Here is a 17,862-nt window from a genome sequence, read left to right as displayed (position 1 = left end):
AAGATATGATTTAACTTGTGTTATCGGGCTGTATGCTTGGTTTGAGCGACAATTGAGACAAAGCGTTATACAGAAGGACTCCATACACAGCCATTTGATCATTACAATCATCCTAGGCTATCCAGGGCTGTACAGGTACACATTCCTGCCTTTCAGGTTCATTAGTGGACCGGGATACGTTGCGTATTCACTGATCACAATAGTATAACTCATGACTATCTAGGTCGCACCATTCTTAGCTTTATTATCAATAGCGCTGCGATCTTAGTAAGGCTGCACCAAGTAATTTTTATGGATGACGTCCTTTGGAGACCCTAAATCTTATGCGAGAGCGCGAAAAAAAAACAAGAAGGGCCGAAAAAAACAAGATGCCTAGATTTGAAATATAATAGTCGACGACACATGTTAGGACACAAATTGAATGAGAAAACACAGTGTAACAACTAACAATTATTTTATTCATCATGAAAACAGCAATGATTTGAATAAATCAGTTGAAATTGAACAGCAGTTGTTGTCCTGTCCTGTTTCTTTCCATATCCCATTGATTTGCGGCACTGTCGTAACTCTTTGGTCATAGTTACACGAAGCGGAATTTCTTGTGTTTTTTTCTGGGAACAGACCAAAATCAATGCGCGCGCGGACGTCATCCATAAAAATTACTTGGTGTAGCCTAATCTTAAATACTTCATACCCGTCCTAAATCGCTTATTTATTCAATTTCTCACACTTTCAACTTCAGGTTCTCGCCCTTTCAGCTGTTAGTTGATAAGATATTATCAAAATTAAGTTATGATCAGAGTTCAACAAGCTCAGATCCACTTGGCAGGTAATCCATGTGAACGATACATTTAATCTTGGAATGTTTTCAGTCAATGAAAGCGTTTCAGTGCACTGATTACTCGCCCATACAAACCCAAACAAAAAATGCATGCTAATTATTACGAATGACTCATGTATTTTGATAGGAACATGGACAGCCTTAAAGCCGAATATAACAATAAGTATATTCTACAGCAAGAAAGATGAAAATAAATCCAAAGGAGCAAATGATCATCACTGCGAAGAGAAGATACAGGATACATAAAAAAATGACTAAAAATCCATGTGATAGTCTTGCAAATGATTGATTACCCTTGTATCAATGCAGCACATTGAAATTTGAATTAAGCGATTGTATATCAATACATGTACTATGATCTTACACTAAAGCGATCGGTTCAAGCTATACAATCGTACGAAAATCAATTCCACTTTTGGAAATCGCTTGACTATAAAAATCACAATATTCTACTAGACTTACAAGCGTTCTCCCAAAATTACAGTAGTACAGACAAAATCAAACGAAGATTACGATTTTTACATTGATAGAATATATACATGTACCACCACGTTTTCCTTACATAGGCAAGTACTTCTCAACTACCTCCACATATGTTCAACTCTTCATGTTGATCAAGTGTTTTATAGCACCTCTTAACATCCTAGTACCTGACCGTGATGTACCATATTTTCCTAATTACATGCAGGTGAATACTTCTCAATTACTTAATTAATATGCAAATGTTCAGCTTTTTTTGTTAACCAAGTGTTTCAAAGCACCTCGTAACATCCTATAGAACCAGTAGATGTTTAAGACGTTCAGGACGGTCCAGAGGAAGATGCCGGTGACGGCGGAGTCCCAGCCGACCTGGAAGATCTTCCCGGACACGACGTGAGGGTACATGTGGTACCAGTAGTGGGGGATGATGGCGATTCGACCCAAGAAGAAGGTTACAACCATGACGTAGCCGTTTAAGGTGTAGGCCTTGGACTTGACCTTGCCGGTGAAGTAAAGACTTTCTCTGAAATGGATCAAAATTGATCATTAAGGTCACACCTTGGCCTTGTGGCTAGGGTTGTTGACTCAAGACCTAGGGGTTCTGAGTTCAAATCCTTGACAAGTCCCGATGTTGTGCATGCTCTCATGAAAGGCACTTTACACCATTTTTCTCAATCGAATCAGATGCAAATGAGTACCTAGCTTCGGCTGGAGATGTCTCCAGGATAGGACGTTAAATGGAGAAGAGCCACGCTTCAAGCACGTGAAAGATCCCACCACACTTATCGAAAAGAGTAGGGGTCCATCCCGGTGTGGATCAAATAAATCAGTCCGAATATACAGCTTGTTCAGTATTTATTACAAACCTGGCATTCACGTTATGAAGCATCCAAAAAAATGTCTGTACCTGTATTGCATACCCACGTAACCGTCAATACAGTCAAATTTCTCAGTGTCCAACAAAGTACTCGTAACCAGTCATAGTGAGCTTTTATCAATACATTTTTGATTTCTCCTCTGTAAGTGCGAAAACTTTGACTTACCTTAAAGAGACGAAGGGTGTGGATAACTCCGACATCAGGAATAGGACCACGAAGTATGGAAAACCGTCACGCATCTGAAAGAAAACAAAATACTGTAATTTCCTTCGCTCGTGGCATCACGTATAATACCATCATTGTTATGGTTTCTACACCATTTATTCAATGATGATAAAGCAGATCTCGCGCCATGCCGGTAAAAATTGTAAGGGACATCACAAAATAGGGGAATTTTTGCGATTAACAGACAGTAAAAGTCTCTTTTAAAGTGTATCAGAAAGAATAGAAGTTTGTAAGGAGTTTCCAACACTTCATGTGCGTAGCAAAGGCAACATGAAAGGTTCCAGTTCAGTGCGCATCAAATACATAGTCTAAAACCCAGTCGACTGTGGGTGTGTGGCTAAAGCTACTAATTCAAAGCTAAATTTCATGCAACCGTATACAGGCCAAAAATGGCCAAAAATGACATACATTGTACTTATGATGTGTGCATACAAAAACCTACCCTGGCAAGCCCAGAGTATTTGCGGGGCGGCTTAGCGACTTGCCCCGGAAAGCGAGACTGTCTGGGCGACGTATACTAAGACGCCCTGCAGAGACTCTCCAGGCTTTCCAGGGCGCGTGGCGCGTTGGATACACCCGATCCCTCGATCTCGGAAGTTAAGCAACGCGCGGTCCGGACAGTGCTTGGATGGGAGACCAACCAAGGACGCCCGGATTGCTGTAGCCTCACGAAGCTTTCCACGAAATCGTCTTCCGGGAGGGACGTAAAACGGGGGTCCCGTGCTCGAGGAGGTGCCTCGAACACGTTAAACAGCCTCATTACCCTACACATTGGGTACCTGCCTGTGGCACTGGCTGCAAATACACCTGATATTATTATTATTATTATTATTATTAAAAAAAAAACTTTAATTGATAATATTCATTACCACGCCGACGTATCCAGAAAACAGGCTGGACACGTGATGACACAGCATCGCCTTCTCCTCCAGTAACGTTCCCTGGTACGCCATCGCGAGGATCTCTGTTTGCATTTGAAAATATAACAGTATTTGTGTCAGTTCAATAAACCAGTGGCAGTTCATTAACAACATGTGTGACATAACATAAATTAAAAGACAAATACCAGACATCTGAAATATTAAATTATTAGACGAAAGTTCCATGAAGTCATCATTTTCTTTTATTGTTCTCACTGCGAAAAGAAACGTGCTGTTAAAGGGTACTTGCAATTTGAATGGCAAATGAATTCAAAATTATAGCAATACCTAGTTTAGAACAGCTGGTTTGTTTCAGGACAGTTCTTTAAAGAATAGCGGTTGCACGTGAAATGGCTTTGGCAAAAACTGCCATGAGACGATTTGCTATAAAAACACTATTGAATTGTCACCATCTCATCAGTGCCCTCTATCGCCAGCTGCTATAAAAGCAGTTCTACAACGCCTTCAACTTGTCGACAACGATGTTGTGTGATAGAACTCCGAGGTAGTAACTGAGACAATCTTGGTCGGAGAGGACCTGTCATAGAATAATGAATACCAAGTTTGTATCGGACATTCGGAGACGGAATAATTGTGATCAGAAGCAGGAATATCAATCAAACAGAGCCACTTTTGCTTTAAACACACACACACACACACACACACACACACACACACACACACACACACACACACACACACACACACACACACACACACACAGATATCAAAGATGACTGCCTTAGGTTTTGAAAAGCAGTGCACGCATGTGATTTACCTGAGACGGTATGACCTAAGAAGATTGACACCGTGAGTCGCACGATCGGTTGGTCCATCCTACCAAAGAAGGATCCATGCACATTAGATTTGCTTCAACTTGGAACATTGTAAGCTGTAGACTAGGGTAAGCACCTTGAATAGTATACACTTTTAGTCCACATAACATTGTGATAGAAGATGGTAAAAGATGAATAGCAAATCATATCATATCAGTATGTCGGTAAACTTTTGATGCATATGGTCTTAAATGATTAAAAATGAATAAAACAGTATTGTGTATTACAACTGTTTGTCACTATGAGGCCCCAAATTCAATAGTTTCGAGGTCTCACCAAATATCGATACAATTTGTCCAGGCCTTCTCGATCGAGTTATGCTGTTCATCCACGTACATACATACATATACACACACATACAAATGCTACCAAAAACATAACCGTAGCTTCTTGACAAATGTCATCGATAAAAAGGACTTACTCGACGTGTGTAGGGCTGACCTCAGGTCTACAGAAGAACACGTACCAAGACAGGAGAGACAGAATGATGCTGCAGGTAGTAGAACTCACGCTTGGGACATGTAGAAAGATCAATTTTATGATAAACAGTATCAGTTGTATTGCGTATTTGCTGTCAAAGTTGTGCGTGTTTGAAACGTTCTTTGGGGAAAGTTTTAACTTTATTGTGCGACAATTGTAAGAACGAAATTGTCAGTGGTGTCCCTATAGCTCAACTGGTAGCAGTAACATAGCTGAGCTCCTGGTTCCAATTAGTTGATAACTGGGAGATCCCAGTCCAAACCTGGGTCAGGACATCTCGGTTGGGGCTGCATTTGTCTTTCGGAAGGGGCGTTAAATGGGGTCCCGTGTTTGAAAAGATGATTCGAGCACGTTATAAGGGGAGGGCTAGCAACGTGATACGGGGGGAAAATATACCCAGCTACTAAAACAGCAAGGACAACTTGCTTCCCTATGTGCCACCAGGCACTATTAGGGTCTGAAAGAATGTATGGCAAATTGTTAAACAGCTCCAAACAACAAGTCAAATATAAACGTTACAATCAATTTTACGATAAAAAAAAAGAACAGAAAAATTGAAAAAAAAGAGACAGAACGTACTTCCTGTTCATCTCAAGCCTCAGTTTTTTCTCCAGTCTATTGTAGCTCGGGAAAATCCAGAGGTTGACTTTCGGGGCCAGGCTCCAAAAGACTGCCTGCCACAGCGCAACGTTGCAGACGGCGCTTACAACATACAGCTGCATCTTTGCCGTTTTAAGTCGATTCTTCTTCGAAATTCTTTAACTGCTTTGAACAAAAGGGAGAGGTATCAACAAGTTACCAAAACAATCACGAAAGCCTATTTATAGAGACGGACGGAATTTATTGACAATGGACCAAAGGTCGTGCCCTGAGTAAGCTCACTACTAAGATGACCTTTGTATCCACAAGCCTTACCTGTACACCCCGACCAATCAAATCACGTGAATCGCATTGAAACTCAGATTCGTATCAGCCATTTCCCGACAAATTCCTTTCTAAGTTGCGTTAACGACTAAATCTGACAAAATAAAGTTGCCAGTGAGATGCTGGAAGGTGTCAGCTTTCCAGAGATGTTTTCATATTGGCAATTTTGGCACTTTGGAAGTAATAGAAAGTGACCGCGATTTAACGTTTAAAGAAAAGTAGTAGAAACTATTTTTTGTTAACGTTAAATTTAGTCGTTAACGCAACTTAGAAAGGAATTTGTCGGGAAATGGCTGATACGAATCTGAGTTTCAATGCGATTCACGTGATTTGATTGGTCGGGGTTCTGTACTGCTGTAGTACTTCGTGCATAGAATAGACTTTACAACGTTGAAGTTTGCCGATTTTAGCTCACCATCATTGCAAGACAAGAACACGACAACGGAGTATGGAACAGGTAAAAAAACATGTATGCGCCAGTAAACTATATCACGCCGATTGCATGCCAGGGTTACTATATCGACACAACAGGCACTCTTATGAAGTTACATACCTGCTTTACGGTATTTGTGTACTTAAAGCGTTGCGTGAGGCCATATATGTAAACACCGTTTCTGAGCATTAAATTCATAGAAGCAGGTAAAGCTGAATATTTCTCTTTGGTCTATGTTCTATTACAGACACTTACCTTCTAGTTTTTCCCCAATACGAGCGACTTCACACGAGACTTGAAGCCTTCGGACTTTAACTCGATCTCTCCCGTCTGCAGAAACGTACCTTAACCCGTTGCTCTTTGTACCGCGCGTGTTATTGGTCAATAACATACAGTACAGATCTCGTTTAACTTCCCTTCCCACGCGTTTTACACGCGTATTTTCTCGTGCCAAACTCGTGCGAAAGTCGTGCATGTTGCCGTTAACACGCGTTTAAAACTCGTGCAAAAGTCGTGCCACACGCGATTTGAAGTCGTGCCAGTCGCGTGCGCTATTATCAGCTGTAATCGCGTGTGGCTACCTAATTAAAAATCTTATGGGGTCGCTACACTCACCTCACCTCACCCCACCTATCCCTTGACCTTTTTTGGGTCGTTGGGGCACCATGAATATCTACACGCTACACGCGTTTACGCAAATCCGACAAACTTGATTGACGTCTGGGTTGCAAACTCCACAGCGGGAACACTAGAAGTGGGTGACTCGCGCAAAACAATATTCACTTGCCTTGTATTTGTATACATGCAAAGAAGACAAGAAATAAATATTGATCATATCATATATATAAAACAACAAGACATACGTCGTAGTGAATGCTTCAATTGAGTTCATTTGTACTCAAACTGTTGACATTTGATTGTCCGTGATCAGTAAATCTGCTTTAATAGTTATGACTAGTATATATCTAAATTATAGAATATAAAAAGATGCAATAGATTTGACGGAGTCAGAGCTATCATTTGTATTCTGCAATTAGTACATATTACACATCATCGAGTCACAATTTTACATCATGGTGATATTAAAATGTGACTCATCAAAACATCTCAACACAAGGCACAATTGCAGTATAGTGATGATATCAACTGGTGGGAAAAAACTCCCTCTTAAAAGTTATCTGGGCTGTTCCCTTCACTGTTCCTCAATTTTTGTTTTCAATATTACATTGTGTGTCTTTGATTCAGGACGCAATTTACAACTATTGGTTTATATTAGGGATTGCTAACATTTCACTGTACTTCCTCTTTGTAGTTTACATTCAATTTGGTATCACTTAACAGTTCCTGTGACATTTGTCATACAATTGTCATGGATGAAATGAAGTTAGAATAAGAAATAGCCTCTATGAAGATTACACGCAAGAAAAACCTCTAAAACGATGTGAATATGCACCTAAAGACAGTTACAAGCAGTTAGTATCAACAAATCTCAAGAAGTTGACTCAAATACATATTAGCATATAAGTTAACAAAGTTGCATCCTACTCTAACCCATTAACCCCAAATCCCCTGGAGTACTATACAAAATTTCCTGGAATATGAATGCTACACAATTTTGTAACACTGAAATCAACAATACCTGAGATGTAGACAGGTGCCTCCAACACATCGTTCTGTACAATGTATAGTACGTACATGTAGCACTTGGGAATGGTCAGGTAGGCAGGCAAAAACAATTTTATGGTGATTTTGATTGGAGTGATTTTGAACATAAAACCACCGCTCACTTAAATGCAAGTCTTAGAGTGATTTCCTACATTCTGGTCTTGAAGTACATAGTGTTCACTCACTCACTCATCTTACATGTAGCTGCTTTTCAGTCCTTTCACTGAGGTGGGCCATAGTGTTACTCATATATTAATTCCTCTTTGGATATTCACACATTTTGGCACTGCGCTCATTGCATTGATAATGTAGAGGCTTACAATGTTTACCTACAGGTAAGTATACATACACACATGTATTGGTACAGTGACAGCAGTTCCAGTATATTCCTAACAATTCATCATACACAATGAATGAAAGATCACCATTTTGCATTGATATCTAAGATAATGTATGATAACTACTAGTTGGCTTTATCACATAAATCGGTTTTGTAAGAACTGGCCATTCACCTCAAATACCAAAATACCTTTAATAGGGTACCATTCTGCAGAAACAAGTCTAGTACACATGTGACAAACTTAAGAAAGTTGTTAACTTCACTTATTGGAAGAGCATGTCAAGATGAATACAATACACCATGTATTGTTTGCACTAAGTGTAACCTATTGCGTTTTCCACAAATTAAGCAATATCACAGGTATTTCCAATCTGAAAGCTTTTTCTTATTATCATTAATCATATTTCTTATATTGCACAGCCATCGATTAGTTTTTCTCTTATTTGGAAGGATTCATTCTATCATTATGATCGATGTTAAGATATTAAACTAAAATACGCCTGGCTACTGGCAATCTCATTAGAAATTAGTCATATTCCAAGTTAACATGGCAAACTGGTATAGTTAAAACTTTTTTGTCCTCTAAACACTTTGGTCTACAACACACCTTGCGTCCAGATCTTTTTTTTACTCCGATGAAGAACACTCAATAAAGTTTTTCCAGTTGCCTTTGCTACCAATTGTTAAATGGAAATGAAACAAATATAAAATAACCTACATACATTGTATGTATTAATCCAAAGGCATCTTCATTGCACAACATTTATTAGTATTATGTACACTGTATTAGAAATAAAGTTAAATTTGCTCTTTAATGCTCAATTACACAAGTAGACTTATAACACCATAAAACCATGTCATATTTCACATGAATCTAAAATTGTACAAAAAATGTACACTACAGTAGTCATGAGAAGCCCATTGGGAAGAATAATGTTACAGTAATAGTAACGGTTGGCGAATGACTGAATAGCAACTTAAGGTTCTTTTATTCACAACCAAGCATTTTACAAGAGCTCTTGTAAAATGCTTGGTTGTGAATAAAAGAACCTTGCTATTCAGTGTACTTGACACTGTTTTAATCTTCATTTTACAGTGTAACACTTTCCTATATAATTAAAGTATTTTCTTTTTCCAACTTGTTGAGTTGTCATGGAAATTATATTCTATAATCAAAATAGTCAATGACACTTTGTACAAGACATATTGAACAATTTTCCGTTCACACTCTAAGTCTAAGAAGAAACATTTGAAAATATATTTCATATCTTTCAACTTTTTACAGTTTGGATATGGCCACTGTAATGCAAGTATCATAAATGTGACCTGGCTGAGCGGTAGTGTGCATGGTCCAGTGTTTAGCAACCCTGCCTCTAGACCAAGAGGTTGGGAGTTCGAATCCCGGCTATTGCCGCTCACCCGACATGCACCCTACTGGAAAGGGTTGTAGTCCTTATGGGGACGTTAAGCCGTGGTCCACTAATCATCATATGATTGTACTTGTTGAGGGGAATCCCTGGTACAATGAACCTGTAAATACTGTACATAACATCTGTTTTCTCTGTCACGACCGGTGGAAGAATAGCTCTTCAGTGAGCTAAACTAGTTCGAGATCACTGTCACTTTCTAAATATCAAAAGTATTTCCTTCTCATACAAACAATAATACACTTCTTTTGACAACCATGTAGATATACATTTTGATTCATAAGATAACACCAAATTTTTCATAATAAAAGTATCTCGTACATGTACATCTTGCTTCATGTTTGTTAAAAACTCTTTGGTGGTTTGTAACACATTCATGAGAATATAAGAGACGTCTGAGAAGATGGTGTTACCCTATCCCTCTGTGGCCCCCTTGGTCTCCTGTATACAGGGTGTACAACACTTCTCCACCTGTATTGCGCAGTGCTGGACTGGGTAGTTCTTGCGTATCCTCCATGTAGCTGACTGAAGCACTGCCTCGTGGTCTGCATCTTGGGCTAAAATCATCAAAATTGTTAGTACATGCAGAATTGAGGTATCGTGTGATGTAATGGTTAGTGTGCTTGGCCCAGAATTAAGAGGTTCTGGGTTCAATACCTGACATGCCACAGGAGTACTCTGGGAAAGGTACTTGACACAAATTTCTTCCCTTCAATCAGGTGAAAATGAGTACCTAGGGGGACGGCCCTCAGATTGGACATTAAATGGAGGTTCTGTGTTTGAGGAGAGCCAAACCTTGAGCATGCTAAATAACATAGCACACTAGTCTTGAATATTGAAAAGAGTCAAGTTTATAGGGGTCCTTCTGAATGTAAATGGTTCAAAAACCTACAGTCCTATAGGCAAACTTGGGAGTTGGGATAATTACTGTGGTATTGAGGTTACCTGAGTTAATTAGCACCGAATGGAAATTGTATTTTTTGTTCTGATGTCTCTTTGCCATGAAAAATTGTATCTGTTCTAAGGTACCTATCCCTCTATACAATGAAAAATTGCAAGTCTTGTTCTTATGTCTAAATGCCATGAAAATTGCATACTATTATGATCTTGTTCTAATATCTCTTCTATCTATGCTACAGGAATTGCATGATGTCTCTTTGCCATGAAAAATTGATATACATATGATATGGATGTCTACTTACCCAATACCAAGTGTACATTGAGCACATTCTTGTCCATGGTGAGAGACCAGACATGTAAGTTGTGAACCCCCCTCACTCCAGGCAAGATGGCCAGGTCACGCTTTACTGCACACACGTCTATAGACCTGGGAGTTGCTGAAATACATAATACAAGAAGACAAACATCTTAATATGGAACACTGCTAATCAGTAAGTAGCTATAATCAATGAAAGATGAAGATTAATGACTGTTAAGATAAAGTCTCATTTGAAACTCAATCATCAAAACTACTGAGTGTAAAAGGGCATTCTTAAAATATTTATGGTGTTTTTATTTTCACATTGTGACCTCTTGACCACAATTTTAAGACTTTAAAACATCGCGAAAACCTCAAGCTTCTTTCCTCTTCAATCATGAAATTAAGTCCCTGTAATTATTTAATTGCTGTAAATAAGTTTATTTCAAGTAATTTATAAAAGCACATTTTAAGCATCATCCAATAAGTTATAAGTAGAACAAGGAAATGGCAATTAAATTGTCCCAACTGACCTCAACCATATCTAGCAGCACTCCATTTTTTTGTAAAATTACTTTTGTAATATACAGCCATTGCCATACTTGCTTTAACCTTTAGAATGCTAAGGTAGTCCTTAGGAACAAAATTTGTATTCAATTTGGTAATGGGGTTATGCAACATTTCTGATATACCAGAACACAAATAAGACTATAAGACTAGAAAAAGTTTGGTTACCTTCCAGCAGTACCCTGATCGTGTCCCTCAGTATGGTTACCGTGGTGACCAGCACCAGGCCTGAGAACAGGAACGTACAGATGGGGTCTGCTATCTGGTACTCCGGCTGCCAAACAACACGAAACACACCTTTAACAAGATTATCCAGTCACTGTCGTGCAATTTCAAGGTCCTGCTGCTGGTTATACTGGCTGTATGCCTTAACAATTTTATGTGCGGACATGGACATGGACCTAAATAAGAATTGTCTTTGCACAAGGATTTACTAGATAATTCTAATCCCCTCACAAAAGAGTATTCACAAGTTTTCTTAATTCTCAATAGCAAGATTGTCAGAATTGTCATCTTTGACAAGTCAACATACCTTGTGCATATTCATGGAGACAAAAGCTTGGTACATGTATAATGTGTATACTTTCTTGGTTGTTACCTTATATCTGATGATATATGCGGCTATCAGGACTCCCACACTTTGTAGAAGATCACCAATAACATGGATGAACGCTGCTCTAACGTTGATGTTCCTGCCATCGGATTCTCCGTCATGCACCCTCGATGTCCCTGGATGTAAAATATTCAAGGGGTTCAGAATGAAAGACCTTCATTGTACATTTCTGCTCTTACAAGCTAACTACAGGTCATATGGTGATAATGCATTAGGCTGTACTATTGGGCTTCATGAAAAAATATACTTAGTACAAACTGTATACAAGACATATCCCACATATCCAATGAACAGTTATTCTTAATGTTTTGCTCTCTGTTACAAGCACAGTCACTTGTTTTACAGTCAATAGAAAAAGTTTGCACAAAACCCACCAAATGAAACAATATCTATGGCATTTTTCAGTCTATTTATAACTGCACTTAGCCACCATTGGCAAGAGGGCCTCTAGTGCCACCAACACCTGGCCACAGCACTGGGAACATAAACAGCACACACATAAAACCTATCCTTCGGACGTCAAGACTATAGCCTATCCTGTCAGTCATAAACAAGCTTTCATCTCAAATACTTTTTCACACCGACCAGGTGAGATCGATGAAAGGGAATTTATAATTGACTGAAACACAAACTATTTTTTATACCGGACTCTTTTTGAGTGCACACCTGAAGTGATACAGGAACAACTATAATACATCTGGTACTCAAGACCTTATAACAAACAGAGCGCTATACTGTTATAGCTCTATGCTAGCAAGAATGTGAAGATTTATTAGGGGTTATAACTTAAGCTAAGAAAAGTAATTGTAAGTGAGTTGAAAGATTGTGACGTCGGCGTGGCGTAACAGTTACAGCGTTGAACTCTGAATCAATGGGTCCCGAGTTCGATATTCACATGCCCTGAGGGAAAGGCATTTTACAAGTTACCTTCCAAACGGTGGAGTAACGCACACTGAGCCTATTCGGCTAATCTGTCAAACTGTGTGCCAGAAAAACACACTGCGGATTTGGTTGCCAATGTGCCAACATCTAGCACATTTGCCACTGAGAACCGTTAAATATTTATTTTTTTGGAAAGATTGCATCAGCCACAATTGATAGTACATGTAGTATTGTATACCTACGGCTACACCACTAGTACCACGCATTTTTCCAAAGATCCCTTCAAGCAGTTAATAACATTACACCAGTCTTAAGTCCAATAAATGCATTACTAAACAGTTCAGTTGAACTCACCTCCATGTGAGTGCCCATGTGATAGCCCATGTGAGTGTCCATGTGATCTCCCTTGGAAATGCAGTACGATAGTCAATCTGCAAACAACAATACAAAAATATTCAGAACATTGCATTTTCTTAGTACCTGTACATGGTTCTTCTTTAGCTTAATACATTGTGTGTAGATTAACACACACATGACTTTGTCCCAAACCAACGTTTACTTTCACTTTATTTGTAAGGTAGGTACTCATTTGAGTTAGTGAGCAAATAGGAGCCTTTCCCAAGGACACAAGGGGCCCACTAGGGATCTGAACCCAGAACCTTCAGATTATAAGTCCTAACCACAAGACCTGGTGACCTTCCCAGCTCTATTGCAAAATTAAATCCTGGGAAAGGACGTCTCGGTTGGTGCTGCACCTGTCTTTCAGAGAGGACATAAAAGGGGGGTCTCATGAGGTGCATCGAGCAGGTTAAAAGAGAAGAGCTAGCAACCCCTCCCTGTACAAATATACCCTGCTACACAAACAGCAAGGAAACTTGTAACCCTATGTGCCACTATGTACTACAAGGAAAACAACAACAGCTGCAGTACTTTCAAGATGTTACACCCTCCGAACACACATCCTGTGCTTGTATCCTGCTCTACATATCTGGGGAGATTCTTGAGGCACTACATGTACAACTTACAAGGTAGAACAACTGCAGTACTTACAAGATGTTACACCCTCGGAACACACATCCTGTGCTTGTATCCCCCTATCCTGCTCTATATTTCTGGAGAGATCCTTGGGGCACTACAAGGTGAAATAACTGCAGTACCGGTACTTACAAGATGTTAAAAGCTACACTACAGCCTGCTGTAATGAGCATGGTGTCCCCTTCTATGGGTGCAGACTTGTGGATGATCCTCTGAACAGCCTCGAACACCAGGATCCCTGTCAGCAGCCAGATGATCAGCACACTCACCAGGGCTCCCAACACCTCTGGGGAAACAATATAGATTATCATGAAATAAATTAGAAACCTGTGCAATGGCCTAAGGAGTAGAGTGTTCATCTTGCATTTTGATGGCTCAAATCCCACAACCAGCTGCAGGTCATACCAAAGACTTGAAATATCGTATATTAATATTCTAGATCTGTTTTTTTTCTGACTAGTACTCAGTCATTATGAGAAAGAGTATTTGTTGAACACACTCCATTACCAGTGAACTATGAGAAAAAGTATTTATTGAACACACTCCACTACCCTAATATTATTGATAGTACTGTCGTGGCCTGTGTGGCCCATAGGCTATAGCAACAGAGATGGGCACTGACTAGCACTGCCCCATACATATAATGTGTGAGGAGGACATAAACAAAGCTCACATAAACTCAGTTACACATACACCATCATGTATTATATGTAACACATTAGTTTTTAATTCAATTGTAGGTCAAACACTCATTTTACAAGAAACAGGTAAAAACAAACGATATAAACGGGATAGTGAGTGTGTTCTTGCTTAATCTGCAACATAAACTTTAACAACAAAAACATAGACATGTAGGGCAGGGATGGGAACATAAGAATGTGTTGTTGTATCCAATTTCAATAACTGACCTGCTCTGTAGTATCCAAATGTCATTTTATTTGTAGGCTGTCGAGATCCTATCCACAAGGCAGCAAGACTGATGAGAAAACTGCCGAAGTCGCTGAACATGTGAGCGGCATCTGTCATAATGGCCAGACTGTTGGCCAGGTAACCTCCTGTGGAAACAGTTAGAACAGCATTAGAATTGACAGAGAATTGAAAGAGAGTGCTACCGCAAAAATGAATGAATTTACAGTACTACATGTACATACTGTTGCAGATCTGCCTGGCATTGTCTTTTTCTTGGTACATGTATGTATGAAAGTGTATTACTAGTATGCACCACTGGTAATACAAATGGAAATAATGTACTTTCACAGTGTCATATCATTGAATTCACAATGGAAAGGTCACTGTGAAAACTGCAAATATAAAACCAGCTTTAAGGTTTGTGACGTGGTTGCGAAATAAACAAATACAAAAGTATTGTGACTGTGAGCAAGGAGGTTAAATATATTTAACCTCCTTGCTGTGAGTTATAGTTGTACCTCGTAAACACACATAATGCTTAGCAAATTGACACTTCCGCCACGCCCCCCTCCCCACTCGTTCATTCAGTCTTCTATGTCGCAGTTTAGAACGAAAGCTTACCTGTAAATTCTCCTATCATGAAGAGGAAGGAGAGGACACAGCAGATGAGCAGCTGGTTCCTGGCCTTCTTATCTCTGAAGCGGGGCCTCCGTGTGGTCCCCACGGTGATCGGGCACGAGCACGGGCCCGTATGGTTACAGGAAGGGCCCGCCTCGTCAAGATCCAACAAGGGTTCGTCATCGGAATCTTCCGGCGGTCTCTGGAACGTTAGGTGCGAGTTTCTCTCGTTGAAACTTTGCAGGTAGTCGAGGGAGTCGCCGTGGTCGGAGTTGAGCGACATGGAGCGGTCTGGGTAGTCCGGGTTTTGGAACAGGTCGTGGTTTTTGGGCAGCGAACCTATGTCCTCTAACTCCCGACCCGCCGCCATGTTTGGTTCGTTCTAGTTAGTCTAGACGCCAAACGGCCCAAGGTACAACTACTCGGCTCCTGAGCAACATGCATCCGAGTAAATTTTACCACAGTCATTCCTGGGGAAAAGGATCTAACACGCGGGTGGCTCCGGTAAAATTTTCTCGGGGACATGTTGACTTGGAGCCGAGGAGTTGGCCTGTATGGCAACCCTTGTGATCCCTGGAATGTCTGGTATCTAGACTATCTTAGTTGGGATTCTATAGTATAAAAGTCGAACCCTCCGATTCGGTGTCCCATTGAATTCAGAAATATGGAAAATAAGTATGCATATTTGTGTTAGTATACCATTAAATGTTGAATAATATGAAAACTTTTAATTTCGTTCGGCGACGATACAAATCGATTTATCTTTATAACTTTATTTCTATTTTTTTTTCAACTGGCATATTTCTGTCTATCATCCGGATATTCGAATAGGGACATGCTTGCTTATTATAAATGCTTCATTGCCTTGTGTCACGGGGGCAATTTTTTGGGGCAGCAAGTCAGTGGTGGTGCCAAATTTATTGACAAGCTCGATCACTTTTCGGACCTTTTCGTGCTTGTTTACCCAAGGAGGTTAAATCCTTGGTTTACCTAGTACTGTTCACATATCCTGTGACCTCTGACGTCGTTCACCAGTCTTCAATATGTGCCAGAGCGTGTCGAAATCCACTTCAGTCAAGATACCAACAATTTTTGTTTATCGTTAGATAACGTTAGAGGGCTCATCAGGTTCCATGTTTTCGTCTCTCTCTCTCTCTCTCTCTCTCAGGCTCTCTCTCTCTCTCTCTCTCTCTCTCTCTCTCTCTCTCTCTCTCTCTCTCTCTCTCTCTCTCTCTCTCTCTCCCCCTGTGTGATGTTTTTTGTTTGTTTGTTTGTTTGTTTGTTTGTGCAACAGTGTAACTCGAGAAGTGTTGGATTAAATTTATGATGTATGTGGCAGGTGTTGGGGAGATGAACAAGGAGAGAAAGAAATTATCAGATTATGTTCCCCCTAGTGACTTTCTAAGGTGTTGCAGCATACTTATATTGATATACCATAGTGGACATATTTGGGTAGAGAACATCATTACCTGATATCATTTATGGAAATGAGAACCTAATCTGCATAATCAATGAGAACCCTGTAGAATACGTGCGTTTTGAGGTTTAACTTTATTTGGCGAATGTATGAGATTGCAGAACTCTAGGGCTACTGAAGAAATTGATGCGAAGATACTTTGATTCCGTTGGTTGATTATGGGAATTTCATTCCTGCAGCATTTGGAAGCTGAAAAGTGAATGTGGACGTAACCAGACATAAAGCATGCAAATGAGGGCTACAGTTACATAATTCACGAGAAAATACTTCAAAAACCTTCTTTGCTAAGATAAGACTTTCATACTTTAAACAACTTGTGTTATTTGGGTAAAGAAGATGATCAACTAATATAATTCATGCTAAATCTTTCGGGGCGAAATCTCAGGAGAATTAAGTTACTGGTCACGTTGTTAACAGTGTGCTGAGTACATGTTTTAGACAGTTTTGAAGAAAAAAACAGAACACAGAAACATAGCTGTAGTTTTTTTTCATTTTATTCCTCACTCATAGGCCAAGCGACCTAGCAACAAAGCTATTTAATCAACTCATAATGACAATGACTTTAATTGTATATACATGCCCAAACTGGTTAAATTCACTGATAAGCTAGATAACTAACATATAGGAAAAAAAGGTAACTATATTCCATCTAAATATATATAACTCTTCCCTCCTCTTAAAACATGTGTCAACAGATTTACCAATTTACCAGTTTTTAAAATTACGTACATCATACAGTTTTTAGATGACATAACACACGTAAACATTTCGTCTTTTATTAAATGTGCATATTTCTGGTCTGATTGTTGGACACTTAGAATTGAGAATTGCGTATGTTTGTGTACAGTGAGAATTTTAACATATAACACAAAGTGTGCTTGTTTTGTATATATTTCATTGTTACATTGTCCGTTTGTATCTACCAACTTCAATCTAGACCAATACCTTTGCACCATAAGCTGATATGGAAACTACACTATCACATACATCGGAAAGTTTACTCTACACTGAAGGATTACCATCTCCTGGAGTTTGATTTCTTACTGAAGAGGGCGTAAAGAGTTTTCATCGATGTAATGAAAATACAACTTGTTGTCAATATATCACTTCTTGG

At 39.5% G+C, this 17,862-nt stretch overlaps 2 protein-coding genes across 3 annotated transcripts; both read right to left on the bottom strand.

Moving 5' to 3' along the window:
* Positions 1–437: 437 nt before the first annotated feature.
* On the bottom strand, positions 438–5,815 carry LOC136446550 (TLC domain-containing protein 4-B-like). The gene is made up of 6 exons (XM_066444973.1): positions 5,240–5,815; positions 4,602–4,691; positions 4,123–4,181; positions 3,294–3,388; positions 2,365–2,438; positions 438–1,844 (listed from the first exon to the last, which is right to left on the bottom strand). The coding sequence occupies exons 1-6, from the start codon at positions 5,380–5,382 to the stop codon at positions 1,568–1,570; spliced, it is 738 nt and encodes a 245-aa protein (XP_066301070.1). The 5' UTR covers positions 5,383–5,815; the 3' UTR covers positions 438–1,567.
* A 1,209-nt stretch (positions 5,816–7,024) lies between these two features.
* Positions 7,025–15,850, bottom strand: LOC136445972 (proton-coupled zinc antiporter SLC30A2-like). 2 transcript variants are annotated; one of them, XM_066444232.1, is made up of 8 exons: positions 15,275–15,850; positions 14,653–14,799; positions 13,877–14,030; positions 13,090–13,140; positions 11,813–11,945; positions 11,383–11,488; positions 10,652–10,786; positions 7,025–10,006 (listed from the first exon to the last, which is right to left on the bottom strand). In XM_066444232.1, the coding sequence occupies exons 1-8, from the start codon at positions 15,639–15,641 to the stop codon at positions 9,864–9,866; spliced, it is 1,236 nt and encodes a 411-aa protein (XP_066300329.1). In that variant the 5' UTR covers positions 15,642–15,850; the 3' UTR covers positions 7,025–9,863. The 2 variants fall into 2 exon arrangements, with proteins under 2 accessions (XP_066300329.1, XP_066300328.1); XM_066444231.1 differs by having other exon boundaries at positions 11,813–11,943; positions 13,064–13,140; positions 15,275–15,849.
* Between the last annotated feature and the right edge of the window lie 2,012 nt (positions 15,851–17,862).

The sequence above is a fragment of the Branchiostoma lanceolatum genome, chromosome 12 (genome assembly GCF_035083965.1).
Source record: "Branchiostoma lanceolatum isolate klBraLanc5 chromosome 12, klBraLanc5.hap2, whole genome shotgun sequence".
NCBI classification, from domain to species: Eukaryota; Metazoa; Chordata; class Leptocardii; order Amphioxiformes; family Branchiostomatidae; genus Branchiostoma; species Branchiostoma lanceolatum.
The sequence above is the reverse complement of the archived record's forward strand: the minus strand, read 5'-3'. Positions and strand labels throughout refer to the sequence as shown.